Below are 13,134 nucleotides of genomic sequence, written 5' to 3'. Positions count from 1 at the left end.
TACTAAAAAGTAGAATTTTATTGTAACCTCATAATCAATAATTGCCTGAATTACTGAATTGTAATTCTTTAAGCTGAAATGCTGCCATGGATGAAAGCTGAAGAGCTGTGTTACATGTTATAGCCATGGACAATTTCTCAAGGTCATTGGAAATGAGTTGTGTTTTTAAAAATGCATAAATAAACCTTAAGTGGCAACCATTTAAAAAGTAGCTCTGAAATATATTTCAAGAAGTATCTGCTCTTACTTGAAATTTTAGTAGTGAATTAATTGTGTAAATGTTAACTGCTTCCTACAATAATCATGGTAGAATAAGTTCTTTAAAAATAGATATTTTTTTTTCTTTTTTCCTCAGATAAACATAGGGGAAAAAAAAGGAAACCATCATGACTTCTAGTGTGCTTATTTTGGAGGGTTTTACTAGTAAAATTATGTTAATGTTTGTGTCCTGCTCTCTACAGAAAAATGTTTTGGAGGAAAAAAATTTTACTGCCGATTTATGATACTTCCTCAACTTGTTTCAGTAGCAATTTAATGCTCTGATGAGATTCCTGGCAGACTCTTAGTTGACTTAAGGCTCAAGCCTAGCTGTTAAAAGCTAAAATTGCAAAATCTTGCACTTGATTTCCATAGAGTGTTTATGTGTTTGTCTTGGGAACGTTCAGTCAGTGTGTCATCCTTCTACCAACTGACAGCTGTTTATTTCCAAAGTATCATTCACAATATTGTGTTTTGATTTTAGGGTTTGACATCCTGTTTGTAAATAATGATATACACAGTTCCAGAAATCTTCATTCTAGATGGATTTTATTGATTGTGAAGCCAATGTTAATATTCAGTGAATTTGAGATATGCTAAACTTTTAGAAATTCTTGTTATAAGGTTAGAATGTATTCTGTTTTTACTCTTGATGGTAGGGTTTTTTTCCAGGGTGCTCTTGAATTCTGTGTATGAATTGGTTGCAATGTATTGTCATATTTGTATCAGTATGTTCTTCTCATTAAAATCACTGTCACTTTAGGATGCTATTCCTATGATCAGTAAACTGAGATACAATCCAAGATTTGACAAAGCTTTCAAACATGTTTTTGGAAAGACTCTGATTTGTCGTAGCATGGAAGTGTCTACCCAGCTGGCCAGAGCTTTCACTATGGATTGTATTACTCTGGAAGGTAAATATTGCAATTTTATAAATTATTTATTGTCAAAATGGGATCCCTGGAATATAAGGCTCATTAAACGTGGTCTGTTACTGTTGTCAACATAAGGTTATTTTAAATAATAGTATACTTGACTGAGATGTACAAGGTTGCACTTGGTTAAGTACAGTGCTTAAAACCACAGAATTTCTTCACAAACCATGGAATTTTCTTATCTAAAAATTAGTAGCTATGTATCTCCATCCTGAGAATTGTAAAGCATATAAGCTTTGTATTATTTTGTATTATGTTTTATCCAATTCAACAGGCATTTGTTTTCCTGGTGTATTTATGGTGTTCTCCACAAACTTAAACCAGTGTTTAGGGTGTGAATGGATGGCCTTAATTACTGATAAGTGCAAGGTGAATTCCTTTGCCTACCAAATGCATTTAGATGTTGTGTTCTCTGAAATAATCTGTGTCTCTTGTTAATTGCCTGTTCTTGGAGGGCATATTCCCTACAGGCTTATTGTCTTTTTGTCTCTTAAAGTCAATCTGAAAAAATTCCTAAGAATGTCTGAGGAGGAAATGATTAGTTTTTCAGTAACAGTGTACTCTACCAGCCACAGATGCTGCTAATTACTCACCCTCTCTTTTGTTTTCTCCCTCACAGAAGATCTGAGGTTTTGTTGTTTTTTTTTTTAAACTGGTAGTACCAGGCATTTGCATTTTTCCCTTAATACAAGTATTTTTTTTCCTTCAAGCTGCATGGTTTCAGAAGTTCATTTAAAAAAATAATTAGCTAATGCTTAAAGGAGATCATAGCAGTCTGTTGGTCTTGAGAAAGGAAATGCACTTTAAATTGAATACAGAAATAAGCATTTCCCTAATTACTGTAAACATACATACATGGTTACTGATACTGATGCAGTGCTTCTGTAGGTTAGTTGAAATGTTCTAGTTAATCTGCTAAGTTGTATTGTAGAAAATGCTCTGAACATTATGGAGAGCATGTAGTGTGCAGTTTATAGTCTCATTCTGTTACGCTCTTAGGTGATCAAGTCAGCCATCGTGGTGCTTTGACTGGGGGTTATTATGACACAAGGAAGTCTCGGCTTGAATTGCAAAAAGATGTTAGAAAGGCAGAAGAAGAACTTGGTGAACTTGAAGCAAAACTCAATGAAAACTTACGCAGAAACATTGAAAATATCCTTTTGTTGTTCTTGGGGAAAGGTTCTGTGATAACTAAGCTTTTGTTTTGCAGTTACACTAATAGATGAAAAAACAGGAGACTAACTTTTGTTAATGGTACATATTAGCTGTGGCATTTGTTTTGACTGTTGCTTGTGCAACCTGGTTCTGTATGTTACTGTAGAGATTTTAGAAACAAAGAAATCAATGGTAAAACAGAAACAAACAAAAACCCTGCATGTGAAAATTGGTGTACAACCATTGAAAATAACAGATCTTAAAACATATCCATTGTTTGTGTGCCTGAATTGCATTTTTTTTTAATCATTTTTAGATCAATGCAGCTACTTAAGAAATTGTTTTTATACCACTGCTGTTAATTTTTTGGTAAAAATTCCATAGTGGGGAAACTTGACTGAAAAATAGTAATTGAAGCACATCTTGTCCAATAGTTTGCTTCAGAGAGTGGCTGGTGCTGTAGACTTCAGGAAAAAGTAGCATTAGTAATCTGTCCCCGTTAAAATTTGATCTTGACCTTTAAAGCTTAGAGATGAGGTTAAACCCTAAATTACAAGGCTTTCTATTCCTTCTAGAGTTTGTTGTAGTAACTGCTATAACCAGACATTCTTGTTATCTGTGTTAATCTTCACTGCTTCTTCTGACTCATGCTGTATTTTTAGTACTTCTGTCCTGAATTGGTGTGTTACATAGTCCACTTATGCTGTGGGGAGGAGATGGAGAGCATTATATTATAATTAAGCTCTGAGTTACTTGACAGTATTGATCTTTTCAGTCTCTTTGTACAAAACTTCAAGTAACTGTCACATTTTTCTCTAGCCCCTTTAATGCTACAGTGTCCTTTTGAGATCCAGTATCTAGAATTCAGGAGCAAGGGAGGTTTATACAATTTTCTTCTCCATTATCCAGGTCATTCTGTCCTTTGAACTGAATGCCTTTTGTTTTTTGATCTGCAGCAGTGCATTAGAGACATTTTTGGGGCAGCAGATAAGCAGAACACTGAGGCCTATGCTTAGATCCACAGCTGATTAGCAAAACTTACAGAAGTATGTACCTATGTCGTGTTAAGTCAGTGAAAGAATGTCAAAATGATCTGTTAAATGTGACTTAAATAGACTGAATTTGCCAACTGGCTTTACATGCTCCAGCAATAATTGGAATGTCTTTCACTCTTCTTACTGTTATCTGTAGGCAATGTGCAGACCCAATTTGTGTATCTACAATTAAGTATTTATCAAGTACGGCATTTTCTCCTTCCTTAGGTCTTTTTTTTTAAACTGCAGATACGTAGGCATATGGTTTTAAAAGTATTTGTGCAGAAACTAATTTTAACACTAATCCCAGTGTGTGTCGTACAGGTAGCCTGCTTCTTGTAGCTAGGAATGGGAGTTTGAATTCCTGCTGCTTGTAGTTAAATTATCCAATTACATGTTAGACCGTTTGATTTCAGTATAACTAACTTTTAACCATGACTACTATTCTGGAACTGAGAAATCTTTCTTGCTGTCATTTAAGTCAGAATCTTTAGGCTTGGGTTTCTTTTCGAGGAGGGATCTATAGGGAATGTAGGTAGGGTGTTCTGTGGCATACCCTTCAGCTGTGGTAGATCAGTGACTGTAATAAGAGTTGTTACGGCAGTCTGACAGTAACTTTTAGAACATAAACAGACCTCAGTTGTTTTGAAAGTAAATTATCCATTCCTGCTACTGTTCTGTAGCTCATTCAGTTTTCTCAAAATGTTTAAGTACGTAGTGAAGTGTTTTACTGTAACCTCTGCTTAGGGGTATTATTTAATTTTTAGGGCATTTAAGTTGATGTGTTAAAATATACATTGTAGTAGGAGTAATGTGATGTTAGCGATTCAACATAAATTAAAACGGAATATTCTGCAAGCTTTGCATCATAATAACTTAAGCCATTATATCAAAATTTGCATGAAGAAATTAAATTACACTTTTTGCCTCAGAATTAAGGGATAATTGTATTGTTCTATTATTTCTGTTTAAATGTAAGCATCTGCTCTTCTGTATTTTGTAGGATTTGAGTTTTCTTTACAAGTTGAAATGTGTCCCTGTATTCTTCTCAGTGCCATGTTGTAAAAATAACAGCTAAATGAAGCTTGCTTGTTTGTTCTTGGAGTTGATAAGGGTGCTCAATTCAATTTTCTTGATGGTTCTTGATTTCTCCTGTACAACTGAATGTTTTGGTTTTGTGGGGTTTTTGTTTGGTTTGTATTTTGATGGCAGCTGAATATGCCAAATGGAATAAAAATTGAAGGTACTAGTAGGTATAAAATGCCTTTTGAAACAAGGTTGGAGTTTTCCTTAGCCCACGGTATGGATTAATAATGAGATTGACCAGCTAATGAACCAAATGCAGCAAATTGAGACACAGCAGAGAAAGTTCAAAGCCTCCCGAGACAGTATTTTGTCAGAGATGAAAATGCTAAAGGAGAAAAGGCAGCAGTCTGAAAAGACATTTATGCCTAAGGTATAGTATGGGAATATTGAAATCTGTACTGGTTTTATATTAATTGCTTCATTAATATCACTGGTAAGCTTGCATTCCTTTCTTGTGATGGTTAACATCATAATATGAAATATGAAGAGATGACTAGAGAACATCACAAAAAATATGTTTATGTAAACAGAAAAGTGAAAATTATATAAATCTACAGATTGCTTTGAGGAATTATTTTTGTCTAATATCTGTTCCATAGCAACGCAGTTTGCAGAGCTTGGAGGCAAGTTTACATGCTATGGAGTCAACTAGAGAATCGTTAAAAGCAGAACTGGGGACTGATTTGTTGTCTCAGCTCAGTCTTGAAGATCAGAAACGTGTGGATGCTCTCAATGATGAAATTCGACAACTACAGCAAGTAAGGAAATTAAAATGTCTTGCCATTAAATGTGGTACCTCTCTTCACAATAAACTTATTTTTGTCCTTTTGTGTGAAAAGTCACTTATAAATATAGTGTAATGACAGCATTGTTTCATCAGTAATAGGTAGGCATGTTTGGAGTTCTCTCATTTGCAGAGTATATTTGCATGTTTTTCTCAATTGCTGGGTGAATGTTACTAGCTGTATTGTATGAGAATTATGGCTATTTGTGTTGGAATCATCACAGTTTCCTTGCTCCTACTTTTGGACTTTTCAGATTGTATCTATTTGTATTTATTGTTGTAAGGAATGATATACAGTGTGGAAAAATAATGCCTTTAAGCACATAGTAGATGAGACAAAAACTAAGGTTTTGTCTGACACCCATGTTGTTGAAAAAATACTACTGCTTAAGTATACTCTCTAAAGCTCTTCTGGGTTTAAGAATTGGATTCAGATGCTAATACAGTTTAAGAAACTTACTGATTTGTATGGTTGACTTTTACACTTAAGTTGCAAAAATACTTGCTATTTGGTTCTTTCTACCTGTTAAAATTAGAGCAACAGTCCAAAGAATTGTGCAATGTTTTAGTACAGAGTTGTGTAAAGAGTGTTTTGTTTGTTTGTCTTTTTTTTTTTTTAACAAGGAAAAGATAGTTGTTTAGGAGTCAGTTAAGGCAATTAATATACTTTTTTCAGGAAAACAGACAGCTTTTGAATGAGAGGATTAAACTAGAAGGCATTATCACAAGAGTTGAAACATACCTCAATGAGAATCTGAGAAAACGCTTAGACCAAGTGGAACAAGTAAGGATTTTCTCTTAAATGTACTTTTGCGATCTGTTTGTCGTTTATTTCCAGGCCTTTAATGTATTAATTATTTGATAATGCAAGGTAATGAATGAGTATTTATCTGTGATGGGGTTTGCTTCCCTATATACAAGCTGAGTGAAGTGTTTTACTTACATTTCAGCACAGTATTTTAGGTATGTGAATTTTTGACAGAAATCCTACTGTAAATACACAGCCTGTGTATAAATAGGACCATCATAATGACAGGTTTATTTGAATATCTAACTGTTCTCTAAAACTTTCTAAAATAGTTAATATACTTACATGTAGAGTAGCAGAAGATAACTTGTTTGTCTGGCTTAAACTTTGTTTCCCTCTGTGCTGAAGCCTGGTGGCATTTACTTTGTCCCATAGGAACTGAATGAGCTTCGAGAAACAGAAGGTGGCACAGTTCTTACTGCCACAACATCAGAACTTGAGGCTATCAACAAACGAGTGAAAGATACACTGGCACGGTCAGATGGTTGGTAGCATCATTTTTTTGAAAGAAAATTCTCCAGGGTTTTGAAAGTTCACACATACCATATTTTGGTTTAGAAATAGACCATAATATGAGATGTAATCATTAATTCATTAATTTCAAATACGCTGTAGTAGTTACATAGTGTGTAACAGATTTTTTTCAAACTTAGCCCAAAAGATAAGTGAAACAAGATTTTGTGCAAGTGTCCACAGTTGCACACCATAATGCCAATAAGTATGTGTTGGTGATAACAGACTTCTGGCTTCAGGGCATAGTACTTCTGAAGCAACCTTAATACAAGCATGATCTTGTATAGTTCTTGAATTTTGTCTAAGCTATCTAAAACTAAGTTGTTGTCAAAGAGGAAATAGCATCTGTATGGCTTGAACTTTTCTTACTTCTTGTTCTGTACTTTAACAATATGACAATATAACAATATGAGGGAAGAAAAGAAAGGTATTTTCAGCTTTTCATCTTAAAATCAATTTTCTAGTCCTTAATAGATCTTTTTCTTTAGATTAGCTTTTTATTTCATAAATACTTGACTGGATAATTGCTGATTTTATGCAGGGATGTAAGACTTACCACTTTGGGTTTTGTGCTCTCACCCAATATCCCAGATCTGGATAATTCTATTGACAAAACAGAAGCAGGAATTAAAGAGCTTCAAAAGAGCATGGAACGCTGGAAGAACATGGAAAAGGAGCATATGGACGCCATTAACCACGATACAAAAGAACTTGAAAAAATGACTAACAGGCAAGGCATGCTCCTCAAGAAGAAAGAGGAATGCATGAAGAAAATCCGAGAGTTGGGTTCACTTCCACAGGAGGCTTTTGAAAAGTATCAGACTCTAAGTTTAAAGCAGGTAATAAGTATGCTTGGTTTCATATTTCATGACCTGAAATACTAGTCATGTACATCTTGAGTGTCAAACGTGGCTAGAATTGCAAGTCACTTTGATTATTAATATTTTCCATTTACAGTTATTCCGCAAGCTGGAGCAGTGCAATACGGAACTGAAGAAATACAGTCACGTTAATAAAAAAGCTTTAGATCAGTTTGTGAATTTTTCAGAGCAGAAGGAAAAATTGATAAAAAGACAAGAAGAACTGGACAGGGGCTACAAATCCATCATGGAGCTGATGAATGTCCTTGAGCTCAGGAAGTACGAGGCTATTCAGCTGACTTTCAAACAGGTAACAAAATGGCAACAGTTGTAAAGATGCTGGTGCTGAAATCAAATTGTCCCATTATGTAGCAGCTATATGGGAAGAAGCAGATATTAAGTACTTCTATAATAATAGTGGCCAGTATCATGTAACTTGAGGTTTGTGTTTTGTTTTGTTCTTTGTAAATACTGAAAAAGAAACAGAATAGCATTTTAAATAGGTGCTCATCTTGGTTGTATTACAACTCTAGCTCTGCTTTAAATCTCTTAAATGCTTCCTTTCTGGTGGATCTTTGTACTATGTATGACCCTTTCTGGGGAATGTCTGGTAAAAAACTCTGCACCAAATCCATTCTCCAAATTTAGTGAAAGTAATTCCTAATGTTAACAAAGGATATTAACTACAAAGTGTGTGAAGTCTTCCCTTAAAATGTCATTTGCTTAACTGAGATGTCATCTGAAGTTTACTGAAATAAATCATACTTAGTTTTGCTGCTGTTTTTAGGTTTTAATTCTACCATTTTCTTGAAAAAAATTTGAGAAAATTCTCATACTATAGGAACAGTTGGCTTAGATGTTTTTAAACCAAGCTCTGTATAGCCTATGTTTCTCACTTCTGCTTAAGAATGAATGTGGATCTCTGCTTTGAAGAAGATATTTGGTGTGATCATGTAAAAACAGCTGTTGCCTGCATTTGGTTTCACTATGTAAAAATGAGCTGGTGTATTGACTGTTTCTTTTTCAGGTGTCAAAAAATTTCAGTGAAGTGTTCCAGAAGCTAGTCCCTGGTGGCAAGGCCACATTAGTGATGAAGAAAGGAGATGTGGAGGGCAGTCAGTCCCAGGATGAAGGTGAAGGCAGCACTGAGAGTGAAAGGGGATCCGGATCTCAGAGCAGTGTTCCATCTGTAGACCAGTTCACTGGAGTTGGCATAAGGGTAAAGAAAAATATTTGTGTTTCAGTACTCTGAATATTTGTTTAGATTGCCTTTTAACTATATTTTTAAAAGGCAATGTTTAATTGGTCCTGTTTATTTACTATAATAACAAGTGATGTTGAGGTTTAATATTTCGAAATCATCTTGCTGTTGCATTGTTTTCTTAGGTATCATTCACAGGGAAGCAGGGTGAAATGAGAGAAATGCAGCAACTTTCAGGTGGACAGAAATCCTTAGTGGCCCTAGCCCTGATATTTGCTATCCAGAAGTGTGATCCAGCTCCATTTTACTTGTTTGATGAAATTGACCAAGCCTTGGATGCTCAGCACAGAAAAGCTGTTTCAGGTAACTGTCGATCTTTATTCATCTTCATTGTGGTTGAAGGTGATAGTCTGTCTTTTCATCCCTGATGTTTAAGATAAAAACTTGTAATCATAAAGGCACATTTTTTAATATCCCAACACGTGTGTTAGAATTTAACTTTGTGCCTTCTGAAGCTTTCATGAACTTGGTTTTATGTAGAAATTCTGTGTTGTCTACTGGGTCTAAACGGTCTCCTTACCACGCTCCAGTGTGATGGAAGTAGTTGTGTTCTGAGGTGTAGCTTGATTTTTAAAAATGAACTTTTAGCTCATTGCATTGTTGGGAAAGTCCTTACTCAGTTTTTCATCATAGAAGTTTAATACCCCACTGATCTTGTTGAGTGGCTGGATTTGTCAGACTTGATAGTGGAATTAATGATACTTAAAAACCTGGTATGGATCTGTTCTTGATTTGTGGGTTTTTCTTTTTTTTTGTCTGTTTTTATGTTTTGTTTTGTTCTATTAACCAAAACCTCATTTTGAGTAAGGAATAGCAAACTCTGTGCCAGTCTCATATTAGGATCTGTCCCACTTTACTGAAAAGATGACACTCATAAAGAATTTTTGTGTTCTTTTTTTAGATATGATTATGGAACTAGCTGAACATGCTCAGTTCATTACAACAACTTTTAGGCCTGAACTGCTTGAGTCAGCTGACAAGTTCTATGGTGTAAAATTCAGAAACAAGGTAAATCATGTTTTATGGTGTTTACTGAGAACCTTATCAAGCTGTGCATTTGAGACTTGACTTAACAAGAGTTCAAAGTGAATTAGTCTTATTTCAGTGATGGATTTCTAGTTATGTCGTAGTCTTGTGTACAAGTTCTCTCCTTCCTGAAAAAGAATTTAAATATCTACAGATGTCCCTTGTCATGTTCTTTAAAGGAAATCAGAAATTGATTATAGGCCTGTTGATGAGTCCTGGAGCCTTCAGAAATAAGTCTGTCTTATTCTGCAGGAGATAACTGTAATAAATGTATACTTCTTTTTGTTCCACCAGGTTAGTCATATTGATGTGATCACAGCAGAAATGGCCAAAGACTTTGTAGAAGATGACACCACCCATGGTTGAACGAAATTGTACTTACTGCGTGTTTGGAAGATGTGTATAGTGCTATGTTTATGCCAGGGACCTGTAAATTTAAAATATGAAGTATTTAGTCCTTGTTTAAAATAGTTTTTGAACATACATTTTAACCAAGACCCCAGAAGGCTTAGTTTCAAAGGAGCTTGAGTATCCATTTTGTCTCTGTTGCTGTATTTTATAAGATAATTGTTAATGTTACCTTTATACAGTACCTGTAGTCTGGAAATTTTATTCTCTTCCCTCAAATCTTTTGTAAAGTGTCTGTTGCTGTTTTAAAGCTTTTCAGAAAGTGGTAGCTATTACTTCTTAAGTATAATTTTATCATTTATATTGCCTCACATGGTTTTTTTTAATGGCTTCAATTAAAATGATTGGTTTTATCGCTGTAACTTGTATACATTAAGTTTTTGGTTTATATTGTCTTTATTTAGAGGATTCCACGGAGATGGAGTAAATACTGTTCGGTCATACTGGAGCTGCATAGTTCAGAAGTATGAGACAAAGCAATTCTTTCAAGCCATGCTTAATTCTCTTTTTTCCCCTTCTTTGCACATTGCCAATGCCATCAGAAAACTGTCCCAAATCTGTGCTTGTCCACATTCACTGTGTTCTGGTTATTGAACTGAAAAAAATGTAAGTATCAGAAGACACTGAGAAGTCTGAAGAGATGCTAGAATCGAGACAATCAAGAAAAATCACAGCCCCCTCTTTTTCCTGGCCCCCTGGTCCATGTAACAATTCCTCCATCATATCCCTTCAGCCTGAGAGACCACTAGAACTTGAACAAAGTGACAGTCACCAGTCAAAATGCAAATCTCTTCCTACTTCCTATTGTCTAGGGTTTTGGCAAAGGAGCGTTGAATAATTTGATGTGTTACTCTGGAATACTTAAGGTTTTACCATGAGCCATATATTTCTTAGATAGCAAAGCAGTTGTAAAACCAAAATCAGCTGGTGTTGCAATAGTATATATGTAAAAAAATAAACCAACCTTAAACAGCACCTTATGTAACTTTAAATAGTACAGTGAGAAACAGTGAACTTGTTTACTACGTTTACTCTGTAGGGCACTTTCAACGAAGCAGAAAAATAAAGCTGTCTGGTTTTCATCTGCAAGCACCCTTGCTTCCTGCTGAGAACTTCAGGAAGTGCAGGAAAGGAGAGCGTGAACTGATTGCAGGTCTCCTGAGCTGAGGAATGTATATACTTGCTGTACAAGGCAGGGTAAGAGAAGAATACTAAAGTTGGTATGGAGTACCTTCCCCCAGGGAATGATAATCATGTAGGTAATGACTACCTGCAGTAAGTCTTAAGCCTGAAGGAAGAGAATGTTGTACCTGACATTACAAAGCTTTCTATAGTTCCTGGGGAGTCAAAGTTCCTAGGGCGTCAACTACCTGTGTAGTAGACTTCTCTGAGTGAAGAGAGGGTAGGGTACAAAACATGAAAACAAACTCTTGAAGCCAAAGTAACCCCAGCGCCCCTGAAATTTTTAGCACATGAGTAGACTTGGTATTTGAGAACCCTTAAGAATTTGAGGTTTGTCCTCTGCTTACAGAGCTCTGAAGTACATATTGAGGGTGGCTACAGAGCAAAGCATTCCCCAGTTACTCACAGGTGAAAGGAGTGAGTTCAAAGTCCAGAGAAGGACCCAAGAACCTAGCCACAGATTCATATCTAAGGTTACTGATATGCAGTTTCATTCAGCACATGTAAGGACAGACTTGAAGTGTCTGTAATCTATGGCCATCAGATACATAACTTGCCTGTGGTAATAGCAGACTGTGCTCTCTGCTAATTCGTTAGGCTTGTGAGTGCTAGGGTGTCACCTTGACAGTTAGTTTGAATTTTGGAAGAGAGAAGCAGTTTATAGGCCATGAAGCTAATTACTGTGCTTGTTAAGACGTGTCATACTAAATCCATCTTAAGACTGATGGTGAATTTTATCAAATCTCATTAAAGTGGGAGTAGATTAGTAGAGCAGAGTGGTGGTCTGTGGGGGTTTTTTTGTACAGTGCTTAGCATAATAGAGCCTAAATGCAGCTGAATAACTTGCATAATTTCAGCTGTGTTAGGAATTGTCCTCTGGGTTGAGTCTGGCATTAAGTTTGTTATCAAGGACAGTAGGAAAATGGGTAACTAGCACGCTGGTGGAAACAACTGAATGCTGGGTTGATACTACGCAGGGTAAGAATAAAGAAGCCTTTAGCTATCACTTGAGTTACTTGTCCACTAAAGACCAAGGTTTAGAATTAGAACTACTTGCACAAAAGTTGGGAGATTTATCAAGACATTCAGAATCCCTTTTCAATGTAAGTTTGGGGATTGGTGGTTATTTTTTTGTTTAAACCTAGATGACTGCTAAACTTTATTCTGTCCTTTAAAAGTGGCATTTCTAGAGAGGCTACCTTCTAAGCTGACACCTTGTTTTCCTGTGAGCATACACCCCTTCCCACATGCTCATTGTCAATGCTGCGATGCCTTTGCTGTGCAGCCACACACTGCAAGAGTGAAAAAACTTAACTGGCATCAGTTTCTTCATCTGGTTCACTGTGTGAGTGCGTGGCCAGTAATGCTGGCATGCATGGGACTGGAATGGGAAAGGCTGAAATAACTTACACAGCATCTCTTCCACATGTTGTGTGGTGTTGCGGATGCCCTACAGCAAGCTTGGGTTGCTGAGTTAGAAGCTATAGTTAGAATTGAAGAGGGCCTCAAATAGGGATGGAGTAAGGCAAGTTATCTAGCAAAATCCATACTAGCTCACTATATTGGAAAATAAGTTGCATGAGAGAGAACTGTATGGAAGTAGGAAAATCAGAATGTCATCCCTTGCTGTGTGTTTTAAGGAAAGTCCTTGTACAAAGGAGGAAGAACTGTCTTGAAAAAATGCCGGCACATACAACCTAAAGGAGGATTTGGGGTTTCCCAGCCTGGTTTTGGCTGTGGTTAAGCTCAGGAGTGGCGGAACTCTGTCTGCCCCCTAGTGATTTCCTTCAGATCACTGCAAATCTGAAGATGTGACACAGGTAT

General features: G+C 36.1%; 1 protein-coding gene across 3 annotated transcripts in view; it reads left to right on the top strand.

Moving 5' to 3' along the window:
* Positions 1 to 10,490, top strand: part of SMC3 (structural maintenance of chromosomes 3) — a 28,226-nt gene extending 17,736 nt beyond the window's left edge. For 2 of the 3 annotated variants that reach the window (XM_010564763.1, XM_010564762.1), the window contains exons 18-29: positions 1,022 to 1,172; positions 2,193 to 2,345; positions 4,687 to 4,838; positions 5,068 to 5,226; positions 5,929 to 6,036; positions 6,436 to 6,544; positions 7,165 to 7,412; positions 7,531 to 7,743; positions 8,461 to 8,652; positions 8,820 to 8,997; positions 9,596 to 9,702; positions 10,015 to 10,490. In XM_010564763.1, the coding sequence (XP_010563065.1) occupies positions 1,022 to 1,172; positions 2,193 to 2,345; positions 4,687 to 4,838; positions 5,068 to 5,226; positions 5,929 to 6,036; positions 6,436 to 6,544; positions 7,165 to 7,412; positions 7,531 to 7,743; positions 8,461 to 8,652; positions 8,820 to 8,997; positions 9,596 to 9,702; positions 10,015 to 10,086 (1,842 nt within the window). In that variant the 3' untranslated portion in view covers positions 10,087 to 10,490. The remainder of the gene's footprint in view (positions 1 to 1,021; positions 1,173 to 2,192; positions 2,346 to 4,686; positions 4,839 to 5,067; positions 5,227 to 5,928; positions 6,037 to 6,435; positions 6,545 to 7,164; positions 7,413 to 7,530; positions 7,744 to 8,460; positions 8,653 to 8,819; positions 8,998 to 9,595; positions 9,703 to 10,014) is intronic. The other variant, XM_010564764.1, reaches the window with a different exon arrangement.
* The last annotated feature ends 2,644 nt before the right edge of the window (positions 10,491 to 13,134 follow it).

Source organism: Haliaeetus leucocephalus, unplaced genomic scaffold, assembly GCF_000737465.1.
Source record: "Haliaeetus leucocephalus isolate CR32 unplaced genomic scaffold, Haliaeetus_leucocephalus-4.0 Scaffold184, whole genome shotgun sequence".
Lineage (NCBI taxonomy): Eukaryota > Metazoa > Chordata > Aves > Accipitriformes > Accipitridae > Haliaeetus > Haliaeetus leucocephalus.
This window is presented reverse-complemented; position numbering and strand designations above follow the sequence as displayed.